Here is a 21,913-nt window from a genome sequence, read left to right on the forward strand (position 1 = left end):
TGCCTATTATCCATTCGACTGCTAGAGATTCCCCTCCCCTGGGCAAGTCCCATTTTTTTGGGAAGCGATGATACACCCATCTGAGTTCCACCGACAGAGCTCAGCTGAGTGGCTTAGAGATCAGCCAATCAATCGCAGAGGCTCACCATGCTTAAAAGAGCTGGCGCGGAGAGAGGCTGGGGAGAACCCACAGGGAGACCCACAGACACATAGGCACGAGAGAGACAGAGGAGGAAAGAGAGACAAAGGCACAGCGGAAGAAGGCAGAGACAGGGCAGGCACAGAAGCGGCCCAGACAGAGTCCTCCTACAGAGGGAGAGGCCAGAGAAGCTGCAGAAGACACAGGCAGGGAAAGACAAAGATTCAGGAAAGGAGGGCTCAGGAGGAGAGTTTGGAGAAGCCAGACCCCTGGGCGCCTCTCCCAAGCCCAAGGACTAAGTTTTCTCCATTTCCTTTAAAGGTCCCCAGCCCTTCTGAAAACTGCCTCTGACCTTGGCAGGAGTCCAAGCCCCCAGGCTAACAGAGAGGAGCTTTCCAAAGCTAGGGTGTGGAGGACTTGGTGCCCCAGACGGCCTCAGTCCTTCCCAGCTCCAGTACCAGTGCCATGTCCCAGACAGGCGCGCGTCCCGGGAGGGGCTTGGCGGGGCGCTGGCTGTGGGGAGTCCAACCCTGCCTCCTGCTCCCCATTGTGCCGCTCTCCTGGCTGGTGTGGCTGCTTCTGCTACTGCTGGCCTCTCTCCTGCCCTCGGCCTGGCTGGCCAGCCCCCTCCCCCGGGAGGAGGAGATCGTGTTTCCAGAGAAGCTCAACGGCAGCGTCCTGCCTGGCTCGGGCGCCCCTGCCAGGCTGTTGTGCCGCTTGCAGGCCTTTGGGGAGACGCTGCTACTAGAGCTGGAGCAGGACTCCGGCGTGCAGGTCGAGGGGCTGACAGTGCAGTACCTGGGCCAGGCGCCTGAGCTGCTGGGTGGAGCAGAGCCTGGCACCTACCTGACTGGCACCATCAATGGAGATCCGGAGTCGGTGGCATCTCTGCACTGGGATGGGGGAGCCCTGTTAGGGGTGTTACAGTATCGGGGGGCTGAACTCCACCTCCAGCCCCTGGAGGGAGGCACCCCTAACTCCGCCGGGGGACCTGGGGCTCACATCCTACGCCGGAAGAGTCCTGCCAGCGGCCAAGGTCCCATGTGCAACGTCAAGGCTCCTCCTGGAAGCCCCAGCCCCAGACCCCGAAGAGCCAAGGTAGGCAGCCCTGGCGTCTGTGTCCTGCGGTGTCCTCCCGCCATGTCTGTCCTACTGACCCCTATTCACCCTCTCTCCACCCACTTCCACTTCTGGCCATTCTGCTTCCCTCCCTTCTGCCTGCCTTTCCTCTTTCCATGAGCCTCCTTTCTTGGTAAGGCTCAGGCCTCTCCCCTTCACCCTTCTCCTAGCCAGACCCACCGAGGGTTCTCAGAGGTGGGTCAGAGACTCTGGGCTGGGAATAACTGCTCCCCCTACCCACCCCACCCCTTCCTGGCCATGGCATCTCCTACTGGCACAGTCCCCAGCAGTAAAGGTCTCCTAACAGCCCCTTGGCCTTGGCTCTTTTCTCTGCCCCAAATTTGATTTTCATCCCTCACCCCCAGCTAAAGGAGTGAGATTTGAGGCCCTAGGGCTTGGTGTCTGGCTTCTGATGCTGCCTTTAAAATCACTGTGGCAAACTGCAAACTAGGGCAGGAGTGGCGAGAGAGGGAGGGTATCCCATACCTCCTTCTGGTCAATCCCCTTCCCACACTGTGGCCGGACTGCGAGGCTGCCTGAAGCTCCATCCTTTCCTCCCTCCCACTCCTGGTCTCCCGCTTCTTCCCTTCCCTCCTCCCTCCTCCCTCTCTAGCTTTAATCCAGACCAGACGCTCCCTCCACACCCGCCACGCTGAGCTCTGGCCCTGGCCCTAGCTGCTGACTGAATCGTTCCTCCAACCACACAGGGCAGACACGTTGCAGCCCAGCCCTCTAGCCCTGGTCCCATAGGTCCCAGCCACACTCAGGCCTGGAGAACCCCAAAGTGCCTCTTGACGGCAGTCCAGGCGGCTCTCACCTCTGGGGCTCCCGCAGCCCTGGGATGTGGCGTCCCCTTCTCCTCCCCTTCTTAGAACCAGCTGCTGACTCCTCAGAGTTACCACAAAAGCCCTGGGATTTGGTGTTGGGGGAAGGGCCCAACCAAGACCCGCCAGGAGTCAGGAATCCCGGGGCGGGGGGGTGGGGGGATGTGGGGGGCGGGCAGCTGACTATGCTGAGTTCAAGACCCAGCAAGTGAGGGATTGCAGAATTGACCAACCCATGGGTCTGAGAGGCTATTTCAGGTTCTTCCTCTCCCTTTTTCTCTCCAGCGCTTTGCTTCACTGAGTAGATTCGTGGAGATGCTGGTGGTAGCAGATGACAAGATGGCCGCATTCCACGGTGCGGGGCTAAAGCGCTACCTGCTAACAGTGATGGCAGCAGCGGCCAAGGCCTTCAAGCACCCAAGCATCCGCAATCCTGTCAGCTTGGTGGTGACTCGGCTAGTGATCCTGGGGTCAGGCGAGGAGGGGCCCCAAGTGGGGCCCAGTGCTGCCCAGACCCTGCGCAGCTTCTGTGCCTGGCAGCGGGGCCTCAACACCCCTGAGGACTCGGACCCTGACCACTTTGACACAGCCATTCTGTTTACCCGTCAGGTGAGGCCCCAGTCAGCACCGCAGGCCATGCACTGCACAATTCTAAGAAGCACCACTACATAGACTATGATGCAAATGATATTCCTGGAGTTGTGTGACATGGTGCCTTGCCCCAGCCACACTGCCATGTGTGGCTACCTAGGCCCTGACAGTGCTGGGTCCTCAGTGCCCAGGTCCCTAGGAATCTAGATCTCAACCCAATGGACCCAGGTGTCTTGGCTGTCTATGCACCTTCTATGATCCCTCTCCACAGGACCTGTGTGGAGTCTCCACTTGCGACACACTGGGTATGGCTGATGTGGGCACCGTGTGTGACCCGGCTCGGAGCTGTGCTATCGTGGAGGATGATGGGCTCCAGTCGGCCTTCACTGCAGCTCATGAACTGGGTAAATTGGGGGTGGATGAGAAAGGTATTAGGGAGGAGAAGGTGGGGGAGGGGGTACTAAGTTCACCACAGTGTTAATGGGGGCCCCAAGGTATTCTTCCCCTAGGCCTAGGTATAGGGCTATTACTCCTCTCTGCTCCAGGTGTAGACATACATTTACATTTTTCTATTAAATTAGTTGGTAGAAACTACTGTGATCTCTCTCTCTCTCTCTCTCTTTCTGTGTGTGTGTGTGTGTGTGTGTGTGTGTGTGTGTGTGTGTGTATTTGGAGGGGAAGTCAGAGAGGGAATGGGTGGGGTCACAGTTGGGAATGTTGGCTATAAGGAAAAATGGATAGGGAGGGGCCCGGAGTATATTTTGGGGAAGAGGAGACAGAGAAAGAGATGGGGCTACATACTGGGAGCCCTGAGAGTACCAGAAAGAAAGGGACTGGGGGCAGGGTGAGTGGGGAATGGATCTGATGATCCACAGCTGCAGCCAGATTTATGATGGAGTCCCTCAGGGCATGAGGAAGGGACCCTCAGATCCTATCAGGGCCTCTGCTCCCACAGGTCATGTCTTCAACATGCTCCATGACAATTCCAAGCCATGCATCAGTTTGAATGGGCCTTTGAGCACCTCTCGCCATGTCATGGCCCCTGTGATGGCTCATGTGGATCCTGAGGAGCCCTGGTCCCCCTGCAGTGCCCGCTTCATCACTGACTTCCTGGACAATGGCTATGGTAAGCAGATGGCACTTACCTTTCCCTGGGTAGGACTCAATTCCTGTCCTCCAGGGCACTCTCACTTCTGCTGCATTCTGCATGGGCCAAATTGCCTCCCCCAAGTGTGCTTCCTCTGCAGTGTGGGAAGGGGTGAGAAATGCTGCTGTCTTTGTGTAGTTCTCACTTCCTCCCAGAATAAATAGCATAGCTAGAGGAGGTGAATTTTGGCTCAGTAGAATTAGAACGGACCTTCTGAGGGCCAGAACTGTCCACCACTGGAATGGGCTGGCTGTGAAGGATGTGATTACCTTGTCACGCAGTGAGGTATGCAAGAATAACAGGATGACTGCCACTAGGCAGAGATGTTGATGAGAAGCAAACTCAAGTATTCTATAGTTGGTTAGAATAGGCAGAACTGAGTTCCTATCATTATTCCATTTTGTTTGTTTGTTTGTTTTTAAAATAGAGATGAGGTCTCACTGTGTTGCCTGGGCTGGTCTCGAACTCTTAGGCTCAAGCAATCCTCCCACCTCAGCCTTCCAAAGTGCTGCGATGACAGGCATTGAGCAACCATGCCTGGCCTCTTATTCTGTTCTTTAAGCAGGTGTAGATGTGTGACTGTAAGTTACTTCACCTCTCTGTGTTTGTAGTTGATATGTCAGATAAGTATAATAGTGGTACCTATCTCATAGGTATTTGCCATGGTTAAATACATGCTGGTCAAGCATTTAGCCAATGTTCATCACATAATAAGCATCCAATAAATTACAGTTGCCCATTAAAGCCTCTTACAGGGCTAGGCACAGTGGCTTACACCTGTAATCCCAATGCTTTGGGAGGCTGAGGTGGGAGGATTGCTTGAGACCAGGAGTTTGAGATTAGCCTAGACAACATAGCAAGACCTTATGGCAACAAAAAATTCCAAAAAATTAGCTAGACATGGCACATGCCTGTAATCCCACCTACTTAGGAGCCCAAGGCAGGAAGTTTGCTTGAGCCCAGAATTTTGAGGCTGTAGTGAGCCATGATCATGCCACTGTACTGCAGCCTGAGTGACAGAGCAAGACTCTGTCTCTGAAAAAAAAAAAAAAAAAAAAATAAGTAATTAAAATATAAATTATAAATTTAAAAAATTTTTAATTCTCTTATAGTCCTAGGATTGTTTTTATAGGCTCCATCAGGCCCCAGGGAGCCTAAGCTTTCTGCTGGCAATCCTGAATGCTCCCCTCAGCCCATTGCTGACTTTGTGCCCCAACCCCCTTCTCAGGGCACTGTCTCTTAGATAAACCAGAGGCTCCATTGCATCTGCCCGTGACTTTCCCTGGCAAGGACTATGATGCTGACCGCCAGTGCCAGCTGACCTTCGGGCCCGACTCACGCCATTGTCCACAGCTGCCACCGCCCTGTGCTGCCCTCTGGTGCTCTGGCCACCTCAATGGCCATGCCATGTGCCAGACCAAACACTCGCCCTGGGCCGATGGCACACCCTGCGGGCCCGCACAAGCCTGCATGGGTGGTCGCTGCCTCCACATGGACCAGCTCCAGGACTTCAATGTGAGATCCTAGGGCAGGGGTGGGGTAAAGGGCCCCGGGGTGTGGGGACCAGCCCTAAGCCCGGGAGAGAGTTCACTTATGCCCCACTTCCATTCTGTGCCTTTGCAGACTCCACAGGCTGGTGGCTGGGGTCCCTGGGGACCATGGGGTGACTGCTCTCGGACCTGTGGGGGTGGTGTCCAGTTCTCCTCCCGGGACTGCACTAGGCCTGTCCCCCGGAATGGTGGCAAGTACTGTGAGGGCCGCCGCACCCGCTTCCGCTCCTGCAACACTGAGGACTGCCCAACTGGCTCAGGTGAGGAGTAGCAGGGATGGGAGCCCTTGGGAGGGGACAGTAGAGCAAGAAGGACTGTCCCTTGAGTGCAAGACAAAGCGGGTGTTGATTCCCCTGCTGTTGTGGGGAGTGCCTTTAACCTCTGGGATTTGTCCTTGGCCGTCTGTGGGGAAGAGCAGAGCTGTGCTGTCTAGAGCTCTCAGGGGCTGGGTGGAGGGGTGTGGGGTGATGTGAGGAAGGAGGGGCTCTGACTGTTTTACCCCTCCAGCCCTGACCTTCCGCGAGGAACAGTGTGCTGCCTACAACCACCGCACCGACCTCTTCAAGAGCTTCCCAGGGCCCATGGACTGGGTTCCTCGCTACACAGGCGTGGCCCCCCAAGACCAGTGCAAACTCACCTGCCAGGCCCGGGCACTGGGCTACTACTACGTGCTGGAGCCACGGGTGAGGGTCAGGACACCCCCAGGCCCTGTCTATGGTCACACCCCCGCCCCGTGCTCCCTCTGCTTTTTGATGACAAAGATCCCCCAAAGTAACCCTGTTCCCACAGCCATGCCAGCCCAGTCCAGGATTCCACTCAGACTTATCTGTACATAGGTATCAGGAAAACAAGCCCCAGACTCCAGATACTTGGCCAGTAGGTCCCTCTAGCCTATCCTATTTCCTGTGGTTTCTTTTCCTCTGACTCCCCATCTTCTAGTGCTGCATTTGGTGAGAATGGAATGTGTGGCCTTTGGGGCAAGTCCTTGACCCCTCTTCCATGGGCTTCTCTGTCAAATTACAGTGTTGGCCTCATTCAGCTCCTGGACAGCCAGCCCTCAATGGACAGGCCTTCTGGAGATGACTGAAGTCCCTACACTCCGTCTCTGTGATAGGGTGGTGGGTTGAAGGCTGCACAAAGAAAAACAAGCCCTGGGAGCATTTTGCTCCCTTCGCCCCAACCTGAGAATTTCTACAGGCTGGTTGCCCTCTAGCGTCCATTTAGGGACAGTGCCATGAAGGTTTAGGGCTTGGTGCTAGGACCAGACAGACCTGCACTTCCCATCTTGGCTCCTCTGCTTGCCATTTGTGTGGCTTTTGGACAGGTTCCTTAACCTTTCTAAACCTCAACATTCCATCCCTAAAAACCTCAAATAGTGGTGGTGAGATTTACGTTTGTGTTTGTAAAACACTTAGCATGCTATGTGATTCATACTCAGTGCTCTGAAAATGCTGGCTAGATGTTATATGTGATAATAATTATTATTGTTATGATTATCACCCACATGGTGCCTGGCACTCACCCATCTACATCCCCTACTTCATCCAACTTTTCCGACATCCCTTCCCTGATGGGACATGGGTCTTGTTTGACTTACCAACCAACCCCTCTTGACTTAGGAGGAACCTTCGGCATTGTTCTTTCTCTTCTCCTCAGGTGGTAGATGGGACCCCCTGTTCCCCGGACAGCTCCTCGGTCTGTGTCCAGGGCCGCTGCATCCATGCTGGCTGTGACCGCATCATTGGCTCCAAGAAGAAGTTTGACAAGTGCATGGTGTGCGGAGGGGACGGTTCTGGCTGCAGCAAGCAGTCAGGCTCTTTCAAAAAATTCAGGTTCTTTCACCGTCATTCCTCCCTCTACCTTCCTGGACATTCTGGGTCCTGGGGATGCAGAGGGGAACTCAGCACTGTTTCTACTCTCAAAGAGCTCACAGTCTAGCGGGAGATAGATGAGTAGGCAGCTACAGTGCAGTGTCCCATGTGTTCATCCAAGGTCGGAACAGGGTGTTGTGAGTGCCCTTGTGGACATCAGGGAAGGCTTCCTTGGAGGTGACCTCTGAGCTGAGTCTCAGAAGGAGGGTAGGAATTAGACAGGTACCAAGGAAGTGGGACTTGGAAGGGCACCTCAATAAGGGGGCAGTGGGTGTGAAGGTCCAGAGATAAGAGGCAAAAGGGCACATGTGCATGTAGCTCTGATCCAGACTGAACAGCTCATATAGGATAGGGGTGACAACCATCTACACATGTACACACATGCAGTCACAAAAACACAGCTCAGAAAGCTGAAGGGATTCAGGTGATCCTGAGCTCTCCATCTACTCCTTCCACACAGGTACGGATACAACAGTGTGGTCACTATCCCCGCAGGGGCCACCCACATTCTTGTCCGGCAGCAGGGAAACCCTGGCCACCGGAGCATCTACTTGGCCCTGAAGCTGCCAGATGGCTCCTATGCCCTCAATGGTGAATACACACTGATGCCCTCCCCCACAGATGTGGTACTACCTGGGGCAGTCAGCTTGCGCTACAGCGGGGCCACTGCGGCCTCAGAGACACTGTCAGGCCATGGGCCACTGGCCCAGCCTTTGACACTGCAAGTCCTAGTGGCTGGCAACCCCCAGGATGCACGCCTCCGATACAGCTTCTTTGTGCCACGGCCAACCCCTTCAACACCACGCCCCACTCCCCAGGACTGGCTGCACCGAAGAGCACAGATTCTGGAGATCCTTCGGCGGCGCCCCTGGGCGGGCAGGAAATAACCTCACTATCCCGGCTGCCCTTTCTGGGCACCGGGGCCTCGGACTTAGCTGGGAGAAAGAGAGAGCTTCTGTTGCTGCCTCATGCTAAGACTCAGTGGGGCGGGGCTGCGGGCGTGAGACCTGCCCGTCCTCTCACCCTAATGTGCAGGCTGGCCCTGCCCTGGTTTCCTGCCCTGGGAGGCAGTGACAGGTTAGTGGATGGAAGGGGCTGACAGACAGCCCTCCATCTAAACTGCCCCCCCCTGCCCTGCGGGTCACAGGAGGGAGGGGGAAGGCAAGGTGGGCCTGGGCCCCAGTTGTATTTATTTAGTATTTATTCACTTTTATTTAGCACCAGGGAAGGGAACAAGGACTAGGGTCCAGGGGAACCTGACCCCTGACCCCTCATAGCCCTCACCCTGGGGCTAGGAAATCCAGGGTGGTGATGATAGGTATAAGTGGCGCGTGTGTGTGTGTGTGAAAATGTGTGTGTGCTTATGTATGAGGTACAACCTGTTCTGCTTTCCTCTTCCTGAATTTTATTTTTTGGGAAAAGAAAAGGGTAGTAGGGTGGGCCTTCAGGGAGTGAGGGATTATCTCTTTTTTCTTTTCTTTTCTTTTCTTTTCTTTTTTCTTTTCTTTTCTTTTCTTTTCTTTTTTTTGAGACAGAATCTCCCTCTGTTGCCCAGGCTGGAGTGCAATGGCACAGTCTCGGCTCACTGCATCCTCCGCCTCCCAGGTTCAAGTGATTCTCATGCCTCAGCCTCCTGAGTAGCTGGGATTACAGGCTTCCGCCACTACGCCCTGGCTAATTTTTTTTTTTTTTTTTTTTTTTTTTTTTTTTTAAGACAGAGTCTCGCTGTTGTCACCAGGGCTGGAGTGCAATGGCGTGATTTCAGCCCACTGCAACCTCCGCCACCCAGGTTCCAGCAATTCTCCTGCCTCAGCCTCCCAAGTAGCTGAGATTACAGTCACCCACCACCATGCTCGGCTAATTTTTGTATTTTTAGTAGAGACGGGGTTTCACCATGTTGGCCAGCCTGGTCTCCAACTCCTGACCTCAGTTGATCCACCTGCCTTGGTCTCCCAAAGTGCTGGGATTACAGGTGTGAGCCACTGCGCCCGGCCATGCCCAGCTAATTTTTGTATTTTTAGTAGAGACAGGGTTTCGCCATGTGGCCAGGCTGCTCTTGAACTCCTGACCTCAGCTAATCCACCTGCCTCGGCCTCCCAAAGTGCTGGGATTACAGGCGTGAGTCACCACGCCCGGTACATATTTTTAAAATCTAAATTGAATTCTGCTATTTTTATGATCCTTTTGGAGTCAGACAGATGTGGTTGCATCCTAACTCCATGTCTCTGAGCATTAGATTTCTCATTTGCCAATAATAAGACCTCCCTTAGAAGTTTGTTGTGAGGATTAAATAATGTAAATAAAGAACTAGCATAATGCTCAGCATCTAGTAAGTGCTTAACAAATGGCAGCGCTGTTACTTACTATTATCAAATATCTGTCCACATCCACTCTCTATACGCACTTGAAGGTGGCAAAGATCCACATCCATGGTGCCTGCCTTTATCCTCAGGGGTTGGCAGACCCCTATCCTGGGTTCTGAGGGACCAACAGAGAAAGGAAAAGTTCATCCCTCACCTCTGGAGGTTCCCAATCACAGGAAGGAGACATAGTAAACACATGGCTACAAATACAATTGACAAGAACATGAAGGTGCAGGATAACAAGAACAGATAACAAGAACAACTGCATCAACACAAATGAGTACTTAGTAATAAGGGTGATAGTTGAGGGGTCTGGGTTTCACAACAGTAGAAAGAGCACTGGAGTGGGAGCCAGCGGGTCTGGATTCGATTTGGGGCTCGGCATCTTATTAGCTGAGTGGTGTTGGGTAAGTCACTGATGCTAAGCCTTAGATTGCTCATATGGGACTAATAGTATCTACTCCCACAGAGTTGTTCTGGGAACAAATGCTAGAATATTTTCTTTTCTTTTTTTTTTTTTTTTGAGACGGAGTCTTGCTCTGTCGCCCAGGCTGGAGTGCTGTGGCCGGATCTCAGCTCACTGCAAGCTCCGCCTCCCGGGTTCACGCCATTCTCCTGCCTCAGCCTCCTGAGTAGCTGGGACTACAGGCGCCTGCCACCTCGCCCGGCTAGTTTTTCGTATTTTTTAGTAGAGATGGGGTTTCACCGTGTTAGCCAGGATGGTCTCGATCTCCTGACCTCGTGATCCGCCCGTCTCGGCCTCCCAAAGTGCTGGGATTACAGGCTTGAGCCACCGCGCCCGGCCAATGCTAGAATATTTTCAAAATAGTAAAGGTTATAGCCATGGCCATGTGAGAGGTTACCCCTGTGACTACCTGAAGATGGAATGGGGTCTCCAGAATCTGCCAGTATAAAATCAGCAGAATGCCTAGAAGATGTGAGATTATAATAAAATTTCATAAAACAAAAACAGCTGGGCACGGTGGCTCACATGTGTAATCCCAGCACTTGGGGAGGCCGAGGTGGGCAGATCACAAGGTCAGGAGATCGAGACCATCCTGGCTAATATGGTAAAACCCCGTGTCTACTAAAAATACAAAAAAAATTAGCCGGGCATGGTGACGAGTGCCTGTAGTCCCAGGTACTCGGGAGACTGAGGTAGGAGAATGGTGTGAACCTGGGAGGCGGAGCTTGCAGTGAGCCGAGATCGCACCACTGCACTCTAGCCTGGGCAACAGAGCGAGACTCTGTCTCAAAACAAAAACAAAAACAAAAAAACAGGACGTGGTTTGGCAGGAAATAGGCAAGAAGGCAAGAAGAATAACCTGGAAAAGGATCTGAGGTGAGGGAGCCAGGTGCCCCAAAATGGCAGAATACCTGATGCCCGAGGAGAGGGAGGGACTAAATTTTCCCTCTGGGCAAGGTGCATTTGCTTGAGAATTTGGGGCTGGATGAGATGGCTGACGCCTGTAATCCCAGTACTTTGGCAGGAGGATTTCTTGAGGCCAGGAGGTTGGGACCAACCTGGGCAACATAGAAAGATTCCATCTCTACCAAAAAAAAAAAAAAAAAAAAGATTGAAAAATTAGCTGGGCGTGGTGGCACCTGCAGTCCCAGCTACTTGGAAGGCTAAAATAGGAGGACTGCTTGAGCCCAGGAGTTCGAGGCTATGGTAAGCTATGATCGTGCCACTATACTCCAGCCTGGGTGAGAGACCAAAACACCAACTCAATAAAACAAACAAAAGGGGGCCAGGCATGGTGGCTCACACCTGTAATCTCAGCACTTTGGGAGGCTGAGGTGAGTGGATCACCTGAGGTCAGGGGTTAAAGACCAGCCAGGCCAACATGGTGAAACCCCATCTCTACTAAATAAACTACAAAAAATTAGCCAGGTGTGGTGGCAAGTGCCTGTAGCCCCAGCTACTTGTGAGGCTGAGGCAGGAGGATTGCTTGAACCTGGGAGGTGGAGGTTGCAGTGAGCTGAAATTGCATCACTGCACTCCAGCCTGGGTGGTAGAGTGAGACTCCATCTCAAAAAAAAAACAAAAAACAAAAAACAAAAATCTTGGGCAGTCCTGTGTATGTCATGGATGGAACAGGGATGGGCAAGGGTGGTAGGTAGACCCTGCAAGAATTTGGAGTTTTGAGAGGCAGAAGCAGGACTGCTAGGGATTGGGAAAGGTACTTGATGTGGCGTTGAGGGAGAAATTATAGGTAAAGAAGACCCTGAGGTGGAGGTGGAGGTGGAAGAAGGAAGAATGGGGGAACCAAAGGCACTTCACTCTGCCATAGCAGCCCCTAGCTGGGATGCCAAACACTGCTTAGAATGTGAAGCTGGGACTATGGGGTTGAGGCAGGCCATGGAGGTTGTAGTGGTTATATGTGCTATGCTCACTGGAGCTGGGCTTTGCTAATCAAGTTCTGTACCAGGCAGTGCCTTACACAGCACCCTGTACTCTACACCAGCCAGCACAGCGCCTGCTTCCTCTGCAGCAATGAGGAAAGACTGCCCACACTCTCTTCTCTCCAGTAAACATGGTTCCCAGTGCTAGGCTTGGCCCCTTGGCCCTCCTGTGGTCCTCCTACCAACCAGGCTGAAAAAGATGGAGACATGACAAGAGTGATCTTTACTTGTTTCATCTAGTGAGCAAAATGAGACCACAGATAGTATGTTTATGGACCTTGATACTATGAGTTGATGGTACAATGAGCAGAGTTCTGTGATAAGTAGATGTAAGGTACAAATGCAAACAATAGATATGACTGTTCTTTTTTTTTTTTTTTTTTGAGACGGAGTCTCGCTCTGTCACCCAGGCTGGAGTGCAGTGGCACGATCTCAGCTCACTGCAAGCTCCGCCCCCCGGGTTCACACCATTCTCCTGCCTCAGCCTCCCGTGTAGCTGGGACTACAGGCGCCCACCACCATACCTGGCTAATTTTTTTTTGTATTTTTAGTAGAGACAGGGTTTCACCATGTTAGCCAGGATGGTCTCGATCTCCTGACCTCGTGATCCGCCCGTCTTGGCCTCCCAAAGTGCTGGGATTACAGGCGTGAGCCACCGCGCCTGGCCTATATATGACTGTTCTAAAGGGGTTCACACTGCATTCTGGGCAGGGGAGGTTGTATACTGCTCCCACTCCACCTTCCCCCCAAAGAGAAGCAATGCAACAGTAAAAGGGACTAGAAGATAAGAGCCTAATGAGCCCTGAACTGAATAGACTATGAGGGTTATGGAGGGCTACCTTGGGCTGGGCCCTGGAGAACAGGTCATCATGATAGCCCTTCTCACCTTCCTTTAATGTTCACGGAGATACACTTGTTTTTTGAAACAAGGTCTCCCTTTGTTGACCAGGCGGGAGTACAGTGGTGTGATCTTTGCTCACTGCAGCCTTGAACTCTCAGGCTCAAGCAACCCTCCCACCTCAACCTCCTGAGAACCTAGGACTACAGGCATGAGCTATCACACCCAGCTAATTTCCTTTTTTTTTTTTTTTCGGTTGAGACAAGGTCTTATCATGTTGCCCAGGCTGGTCTTGAACTCCTGGCCTCAAGGGATCTTCCCACCTCGATCTCCCAAAGTGTTAGGATGACCAGCATGAGTCACTACAATACCTGGACTTTTCTTTAGAGACAGTCTTGCTCTGTAGCCCAGGTTGGAGTGCAGTGTCACCATCATAATTCACTACAGCCTTGAAGTCCTGGGCTCAAGTAACCCTCCCACCTCAGCCTCCTGAGGAGCTGGGACTACAGGTGTAGATTCACTTTTAAATCACTTTTCTGCCTGTTATTTTAAGAGAAAGCCCTTTGCTCACCAAGTAAGGTTCTCACTGGCATAAATAAGTTTTTCTGAGAATGAGACTGAGCTTAGGGGCCACCTCTGTGATTGGGTAAGTGAACGGGAGCTAAAGTGAAAGAGGGGCAGAGAGAGCTAGCTCATCAAAGAGAAGTGATGGGCATCTCAGCCTTTAATCCCAGGCAAGGCCTGACCCCTTTCTGGAATGGTCTCTGCCTTACCACCCCTCCAAGACCCAGGTTGTAGGTAAGCTTTACCTAATAGGAGTCCAACAAGTTCTTGCTAGGGATGGGGTTGTGGTGGGGCACATATCTCCCTGTAGGAGCCACAATGAGCTCTGTTTCCCATCTGCCTATTTATTGCCTTCATTGGCCTGAGCTGGGGTGTAGATATATAAGGAGGAACAGAAACAGTAATAATAGGAAGTAAGGAGGCACAGAAACAATTCAAATATCTGGTCTTGGAGGTGAAAAGAGGAAATGGAAAAAGAAAAGGCCTTGAATGACAAGGGAGTGAGTGCCCTGTCCCTAGAGAAGTTCAAGAAGAGTTTGGACAACCATTTTATGAGATGGCAAGTGTTGTGCATGAGTATGTGTTTGAGGTGGGGGAGGAAGTTGAAGCAATAGGTTGGGCCAATTTCCTAAAGCCCCTTCTGCCCCTGAGATTCTCTGCTTCTGTGGTTTGAACAGAGGACATCTGGGCATTTGTCCAGCCACTATTTTTGTAATGGAGGTGGGATAGCCAGGGTTCCTGGAGGGTGCTGTGGAATAGGCGTTTACACTTCTATTCCATCTCTAGTCCCATTTCTGTAATCTTCATACAGTATTACAGTATTTTGTTTTCTAAAATACCAGATTGGCAGTAGGTGACAAAACTAGCATCTCATTGGTCAGGGCTTGTCGGGGAGGAAGGGAGAAGAAAGTGAATTTCAATGTATTAACATTTTATTGGCTGAGAGGATGTTTCTGAACCAATTGAATACCTTCCCTATTGACTGTTGCTGGGGCAAAGCCAAAATCGTTGGCACCAGGAGAAACCAGATGACAGCTGGAGGAAACCACCAGTGCTAAAAATGCTCAGAAAGAGGGGGGTCAGGGAAGGCGGGGGAGCAACAACACTGAACAACTTCCCCAGGCAGGATCTTACATGGGGACAGACCCAGAGTACTTAAGTAGCATTAGGAAGGAAAGGGAGGGGAGGAAGTAGATTTAAGTATCCCTCACAGTCTTGGGACAACAAACAGGCCCCATACACCCACACCAACAGTGACACATTGACATACACACATCCAAGTTCATAGAGACACACTAGCACTTTCTCTCTTTTTTTTTTTTTTTTTTTTTTTAAGACAAAGTCTCATTCTGTCACCCAGGCTAGTGTGCAATGGTGTGATCTCGGCTCACTGCAACCTCTACCTCCCAGGTTCAAGTGATTCTCCTGCCTCAGCCTGCTGAGTAGCTGGGATTACAGGCATGCACCACCACACCCAGCTCATTTTTTGTAATTTTAGTAGAGATGGGGTTTTCCATGTTGCCCAGGCTGGTCTTGAACTCCCAGGCTCAACTTACCTGCCTGCCTCGGCCTCCCAAAGTGCTGGGATTACAGGTGTGAGCCAGGGTGCCTGGTCAACATATTCTCTTGATAATGTAGATGCAAATAAACAGTAGGGAGCAGAAAACGTAAGAATTGTCACTTGAAAATGGATCTGAAGAGTAAAATATTAATTGACCTAATCTGGCATTGAGAATTGACTGTTTATCCCATTTATTTTTTCAATAAATAAGCCAATGGGTTGTAAACATTGTAAACATTCCACAGCATGTGGAAAGGACATGGATTTTTGGAGTCAAATTGAATCTAAGCCTTGCTACTTACTTACATGAATGATGCAACCTTAATTACCTGATCTCTGTAAATCTCAGTTTCCTTACCTATAAAACATGTGTACTATTACCTGCCTTACAGAGAGGTCCAGACTTAAGAATATAATGATGTAAATGTTTGGCACTGTGTCTGGTTTTTAGTAAGTGGTCAATAAAGGCCAATTCTCCTTTTCTTATATCTCTTCCTTTGTCTGCTCCCCGACTTCTAACCCCTGCATTAGCCTGCATTAGAGTGAGAAAACAGTTATACCAAGGAACTGTCTAGGCCAGATCTAAGTGCCATTTTGTAAATTTGTGCAAAAAGTTCTGGCTTACGTTGAAGGGATGATAAAAGGAAAGACATGGTCCTAATCCTCAGAGAGTTCACAATCTGGTGGCTGAGACAGTCAGGTAGGACAAAAATTTCAGACCTGTGTGATAGGTGTCATGATCAAGGAGGGGCACCTAGCACAGAATATGAGGTCAGAGAAGTGTTTCTGGAGGAGGTGTCTGTCACTCCTAGAAGTAAGCAGTAAGGCTGGGCACAGTGACCCATACCTGTAGTCCCAGCACTTTGGGAGGCGAAGGTGGGAGGATCACTTGAGGCCAGGAGTTCAATACCAGCCTGGGGGACACGATGAAACCTGGTCTCTACAAAAAATACAAAAAAGGCAGGGTGCAGTGGCTCATGCCTGTAATCCCAGCACTTTGGGAGGCCGAGGCAGGTGGATCACGAGGTCAGCAGTTCGACACCAGCCTGGTTTGAGAACCCGGTCTCTGGTTCGAGACCAGACCAGGAGTTCGAGACCAGCCTAGTAGATAGATGATGAAACCCCGTATCTACTAAAAATACAAAATTTAGCCAGTGTGGTGGTGGGCGCCTGTAATCCCAGCAACTTGGGAGGTTGAGGCAGAAGAATTGCTTGAAACCGGGAGGCAGAGGTGGCAGTGAACCACGATTGCGCCGCTGCACTCTAGCCTGAGTGACAGAGCAAGACTCCATCTCAAAAAAAAAAAAAAAAAAAAAAAGCCAGGCGTCGTTGTGCATGCCTGTAGTCCCAGCTACTCAGGGAACGGGGTGGGGGCGGGTGGGGGCTGAGGTGGGAGGATCACTTGAACTCAGGAAGTGGAGGCTGCAGTGAGCTGTGATTGTGCCACTGCACTCCAGCCTGGGTGAGAGAATGAGACCTTGTTTCAAAAAAAAAAAAAAAGCTGTAAGACCGCAGGGAACCCATGGATGGTGGGAGGCTGTTAGGGGGGCATGATTTCCGTTTGCTAGGTCAGGTTCACGTTCTTCTATGTTATTCAAAACCAAAGTGAGGTAAACAGGTAAAGAGAACAGACCAGAAAACCAGAAACTGGAGGATAATATGGTAAGAGAAAGAGCTGAGTGGGAGAGAGATCTGGAAAAACAATGTGGGCTGAGGGGAGTCAGAAGGGATAGTTTTGGGGAGAAATACCATCCAAGTAGAAAATGTTGAATGGGAGAGAGAGAATTTTTTTTTTTTTCCAACGGAGTCTCACTGTGTTTTCCAGGCTGGAGTGCAGTGGCGCCATTTCCACCTACCGGGTTTAAGCGATTCTTCTGCCTCAGCCTCCCAAGTACCCGGAATTACAAACATGTGCCGCCACGCCCGGCTAATTTTTGTATTTTTAGTAGAGACAGGGTTTCACCATGTTGATCAGGCTGGTCTCGAACTCCTGAACTCAGGTGATCCGCCTGCCGTGGGCTCCCAAAGTGCTGGGATTACAGGCGTGAGCCACTGCGCTCAGCCGAGAGAGAGGATTTTAAAGACATTGGGCTATCCATTAAAATGTGCTCCTAATTCACTGCCCCTTTCCCCTGTCTCTGATATTTCCTTGAGAAATTAAGTAGAGATTTAAATTAGTTTTTGATTACTAAGCTGGGTTTCTTCTATTGTGTTATGTGTCATGACTGGGCCCCAGGATTTATTCAGAATATAGAAAGACAGGCTATTGTGGTGGAAACCAGCATATTAAAATTTAAGTTTTCAGAAACGTAACAGTTCTAGGTGATGACTAAGTCCAGGGTGTGGCCAGGGTGACACAGAGCAGAAGTGAAGGTTCTTGAAAACAGGGAGCTTACAAATTAATGTAAGGGAATGGTCAGAAGATAGTAGATAGGCCTTTGTAGTGGCTCACAGGAGACTCACTTGAGGCCAGGAGTTCAAGACCAGCCTGGGCAACAGAGTGAGACTCCATCTCCACAAAAAACTAAATTTCCTGGGTACACATCTGTAGTCCTAGCTACTTGAGAGGCTGAGGCAGGAGGATCACCTTAACCCAGGAGTTCAAGGCTGCAGTGGGCTATAATCATGCCACTGCACTCCAGCCTGGGTGACAGAGTGAGTCTCTGACTCTAAAAAAAGAAGAAAATGGTTAGATAGAGAAGGGGATAGAAAGTGAAGGCTGGGTGTGGTGGCTCACGCCTGTAATCCCAGCACTTTGGGAGGCCGAGGCGGGCAGATCACCTGAGGTTGGGAGTTTGAGACCATCCTGATCAACATGGAGAAACCCTGTCTCTACTAAAAATACAAAATTAGCCGGGCATGGTAGCGCATGCCTGTAATCCCAGCTACTTGGGAGGCTGAGGCGGGAGAATCACTTGAACCCGGGAGGCAGAGGTGCAGTGAGCTGGAGATCACACCATTGCACTCCAGCCTGGGCAACAAGAGAGAAACTCTGTCTCAAAAAAAAAAAAAAAACAAAAAAAACAAGGCCGGGCATGGTGGCTCACACCTGTAATCCCAGCACTTTGGGAGGGTAAGGCGGGCGGATCACGAGGTCAGGAGATCGAGACCATCCTGGTGAACACGGTGAAACCCCGTCTCTACTGAAAATACAAAAAAATTGGCCGGGCGTGGTGGCGGGCGCCTGTACTCCCAGCTTCTAGGGAGGCTGAGGCACGAGAATGGCGTGAACCTGGGAGGCAGCGGAGCTTGCAGTGAGCAGAGATCGCGCCACTGCACTCCAGCCTGGGTGACAGAGCGAGACTCTGTCTCAAAAAAAAAAAAAAAAAGAAAAGAAAGTGAGGGTCAGTCCTGTAAGACAGGATGCAATGGAGGAGCAGAAGCTCAAAGGAAGGGTCCTCTGGGAGAACCACATTTGCTCTCTCTCTCTTTTTTCTTTGATACAGGGTCTTGCTCTATCACTCAGGCTGGAGTAGTGCAGTGGTGCAATCACAGCTCGCTGCAGCCTTGAACTCCTGGGTTCAAGTGATTCTTCCACCTCAGCCCCGTGAGTAGCTAGAACTACAGCCGTAAGCCACCATGCCCAGCTAATTTTTGTATTTTTCATAGAAAGGGAATTTTGCCATATTGCCCAGGCTGGTCTCAAACTCGTGAACTCAACTGATACACCTAACTCAGCCTCCCAAAGTGTTGGGATTACAGGTGTGAGCCATGATGCCAGGCCAAGAACTACATTTCAATGATCTGTTTAAGTCTATCTTTTCCACTACACAGTGAGATCCTTAAAAAATCAAGGCTTTTTGAGTTATACTATATCAGAAGCTAAAAATAATAATAATAAATAGAAGTAAAACAAACAAACAAAAAATCAAGTTTGGGAGACCACGGCAGGAGGATCACTTGAACCCAGGAGTTTGAGACCAGCCTGGGCAACACAGTGAGACTGTCTCTTTTAAAAAAAATTTATAATAAAAAAAATCAAGGCTTTGTCTCGGCTTCTATTTGTGCTCAAAAGTTTTCCATAGTTCTCACTAATGATCACAAAACCCCTTAAGACTAGAGTTCATTTTACAGATGAAATCCAGAGAGTGTATTGCTCCGTACACAGCCAATGGGTTTCAAAGTTGGTATTGTATTTAAACCCAGCATTATCTCATTTTGAGCCTTCACAGGCACCTCAAACTCATTATGTCTAAAGTTTGCCATCTCTACCCCTTCCCCAAAATGTGCTTCTTCCTAAGTTTTGTTTCTCATTAAATGGCACCACCCAGTGGTCCAAATTAGAAATCTGGGTGTCCTCTTGGAGTCCAATTCCCTAACTTGGCACATCCAGTCAATCTTCAAGTCCTGCTTGCCTCCTGAAAGTTCTCAAAGGTACTTTCTTCCCTCCAGTCCCTCGGTTATTACCTATTCTGCACGAGCTTCATCTTATTCCTGGATTTCTGCAGTAACTTTCTAAATAGTCTCCCTGCCTCTGGTCTTGACTACTTCAATTAGCGCTCCACATTTCCTAAAGTTCTGATCATAGCACTCTCTATTTACAGCACTTTAATGCCTTCTTCTTGCCCTCTGGATAAGACCCAAACTCTTTTAATGTGGTTTGTGGAGTCCTTCATTATTTGGTATCTGCTTACCTCTCCAGTCTCACATCTCATTCCCTTCACTCTACTGTCCAGCCTTGCGGGCCCAGTTTTAATTTCCCCAACTCCCTAATATCTTCCTCATTTCCAGACCTTTGCCCTTATGATTTCCTCTGCCTGGAACACTGTTCATCTGTTAAAAGTTAATTTTCTAGCTGGGTGTGGTGGCGCATGCTTGTAATCCCAGTTACTCGGGAGGCTGAGGCAGGAGAATCGGTTGAACCTGGGAGGTGGAAGTTGCGGTGAGCCGAGATGGTGCCATCGCACTCCAGCCTGGGCAACAACAGCAAAACTCTGTCTCAAAAAAAAAAAAAAAAAAAAAAGGCAATTTTCAGAAAAAGGTAAAATTATGACCCTTAAACTGTTAAAGAAAAAATTATTCTGACACTTGATAAAACAGTAAGGAAGACTATTGCAATAGTCAATGAGCAGAATCAGAGTCAGTGGATGGAAGGAAAATTACATTAAGGCTGGGAGGATTCTTGCTAAACTGACCTAACAGGATATTTCCTGAAGGGAGGTGAGGGTGATCAGATAGATCAGATATAAAGGGTGGAGAAGTGGGCAGGGAATTATCCCTAAACTGACTTGGCAGGATTCTTCCTATAACTGGCTAGCCAGGCCCAAGACAGGGTGAAAGGACAAGACCTAGCCAAAAAGAAGTCTCAGAGGAGCCTGTTGAAAGTTTGGTTAAGGAGAGGGTCTTTGTCAATACCAACATAAAAATGAACACATAGGCCAGGTGCAGTGGCTCATGCCTATAATCCCAGCACTTTGGGAGGCAAGGTGGGTGGATCACGAGGTCAGGAGTTCAAGACCAGCCTGGCCAAGATGGTGAAATCCTGTCTCCACTAAAAATACAAAAATAAGCTGGGCTTGGTGGTGGGCACCTTTAATCCCAACTACTCTGGAGGCTACGGCAGGAGAATCACTTGAACCCAGGAGGCGGAGGTTGCAGTGAGCTGAGATCGCACCACTGTACTCCAGCCTGGGCAACAGAGCAAGACTCCGCCTCCAAAAAAAAAAATCTCCTTGAAGACTAGGTATTTGGGAAAAAAAAAAAAGGTCGGGGGGAAGGAAAGGAAGAAAGGAAGAAAAGGAAGGAAGGGAAGGGAAGGGAGGAAACAAGGAAGGAAGGACGGAAGGAAGGAAAAAGAGAAACAAAATTAAGAGGCCTGATGCTGTGGCTGACGCCTGTAATCCCAGCGCTTTGGGAAGCCAAGGCGGGCAGATAGTTTCAGCCCAGGAGATGGAGACCAACCAGGACAACACGGCAGAACTCTGTGTCTTCAAAAAATACAATTAGCTGGATGTACTGTTGTCCCAGCTACTCGCTGGGCTAAGGTGGGAGGATCCCTTGAGCCTAGGAGGTTGAGGCTGCAGTGAGCTGTGATCTTGGCACTGCACTCCAGCCTGGGTGACAGAGTGAAACCGTGTCACAAATTTTTAAATTAAAAAATAATAATAAAGAAAAAGGCCAGGCGTGGTGGCTCACGTCTGTAATCCCAGCACTTTTGGAGGCTAAGGCAGGTGGATTACCTGAGGTCGGGAGTTCGAGAGCAGCCTGACTAACATGGAGAAACCCTGTCTCTACAAAATGAGCCGGGCATGGTGGTGCATGCCTGTAATGCCAGCTACTCAGAAGGCTGAGGCAGAGGTTGCAGTGAGCTGAGATTGCACCATTGCACTCCAGCCTGGGAACCAAGAGTGAAACTCCATCTCAAAAAAAAAAAAAAAAAAAGAAAAGAAAAGAAAAAAGAAATTAAGAAAAAAATGAACATGTGTTGATTTCACTTAACTCATGAAGAAACTAGCAGATGTTATAATTAATACAAGAGAAAATCTAGACAACGGACATATTTATGGATCAGGAAAACAGAAATGAACATGAAAATGGAGGCCAAAACTGCTTTTTTCCCGCACAGTGTGGGGAATAGCAGGTTAATTGAACCTCTACCAGACAGGACAGAATTTGCATACAGATCAGTTACCTACATGAATTGTAAAATAACTCCCATGAAAACAGAACCTTTAAAGCAGAAGGATATGCTATAGACAAGTCCTTCAGGTTTCCCATTAGCTGTCACTTCCAGGAAGCCTTTCTAGAATCTCCACGTATGAATGAGTTGCCACTTCTAGGCCAGCATATTTATCACCTTATATTGTTTACATCCCTCCTTCCATACAAGATACACAAGACCATGGGCTTTTGGGGCAGATTTTGTGAGTTATTCAAGTCTCTGTTTCTTCAGCGTGAACATCTGCTTCTAAGGAACACAGTATGCTAGGGGTAGTGTCTG

The 21,913-nt window shown here is 50.0% G+C and overlaps 1 protein-coding gene across 1 annotated transcript; it reads left to right on the forward strand.

Annotated features, from left to right (window-relative positions):
• ADAMTS4 (ADAM metallopeptidase with thrombospondin type 1 motif 4) lies at nt 1-8,247 on the forward strand. The gene is made up of 9 exons (XM_007976409.3): nt 1-1,237; nt 2,368-2,691; nt 2,945-3,077; nt 3,629-3,799; nt 5,049-5,335; nt 5,444-5,630; nt 5,878-6,053; nt 7,027-7,202; nt 7,702-8,247. Exons 1-9 carry the CDS (start codon nt 605-607, stop codon nt 8,126-8,128), a joined length of 2,514 nt encoding a protein of 837 aa, XP_007974600.3. The 5' UTR covers nt 1-604; the 3' UTR covers nt 8,129-8,247.
• The last annotated feature ends 13,666 nt before the right edge of the window (nt 8,248-21,913 follow it).

This window comes from Chlorocebus sabaeus, chromosome 20, assembly GCF_047675955.1.
Source record: "Chlorocebus sabaeus isolate Y175 chromosome 20, mChlSab1.0.hap1, whole genome shotgun sequence".
Lineage (NCBI taxonomy): Eukaryota > Metazoa > Chordata > Mammalia > Primates > Cercopithecidae > Chlorocebus > Chlorocebus sabaeus.

Bases quoted from the DNA above. Each gene is read 5' to 3' on its own strand.
- ADAMTS4 (XM_007976409.3), top strand. From the start codon at position 605: ATGTCCCAGACAGGCGCGCGTCCCGGGAGGGGCTTGGCGGGGCGCTGG. The intron at 5,336-5,443 runs GTGAGATCCTAG...GTGCCTTTGCAG, and splicing joins ACCAGCTCCAGGACTTCAAT to ACTCCACAGGCTGGTGGCTG. The intron at 6,054-7,026 runs GTGAGGGTCAGG...TCTTCTCCTCAG, and splicing joins ACTACGTGCTGGAGCCACGG to GTGGTAGATGGGACCCCCTG.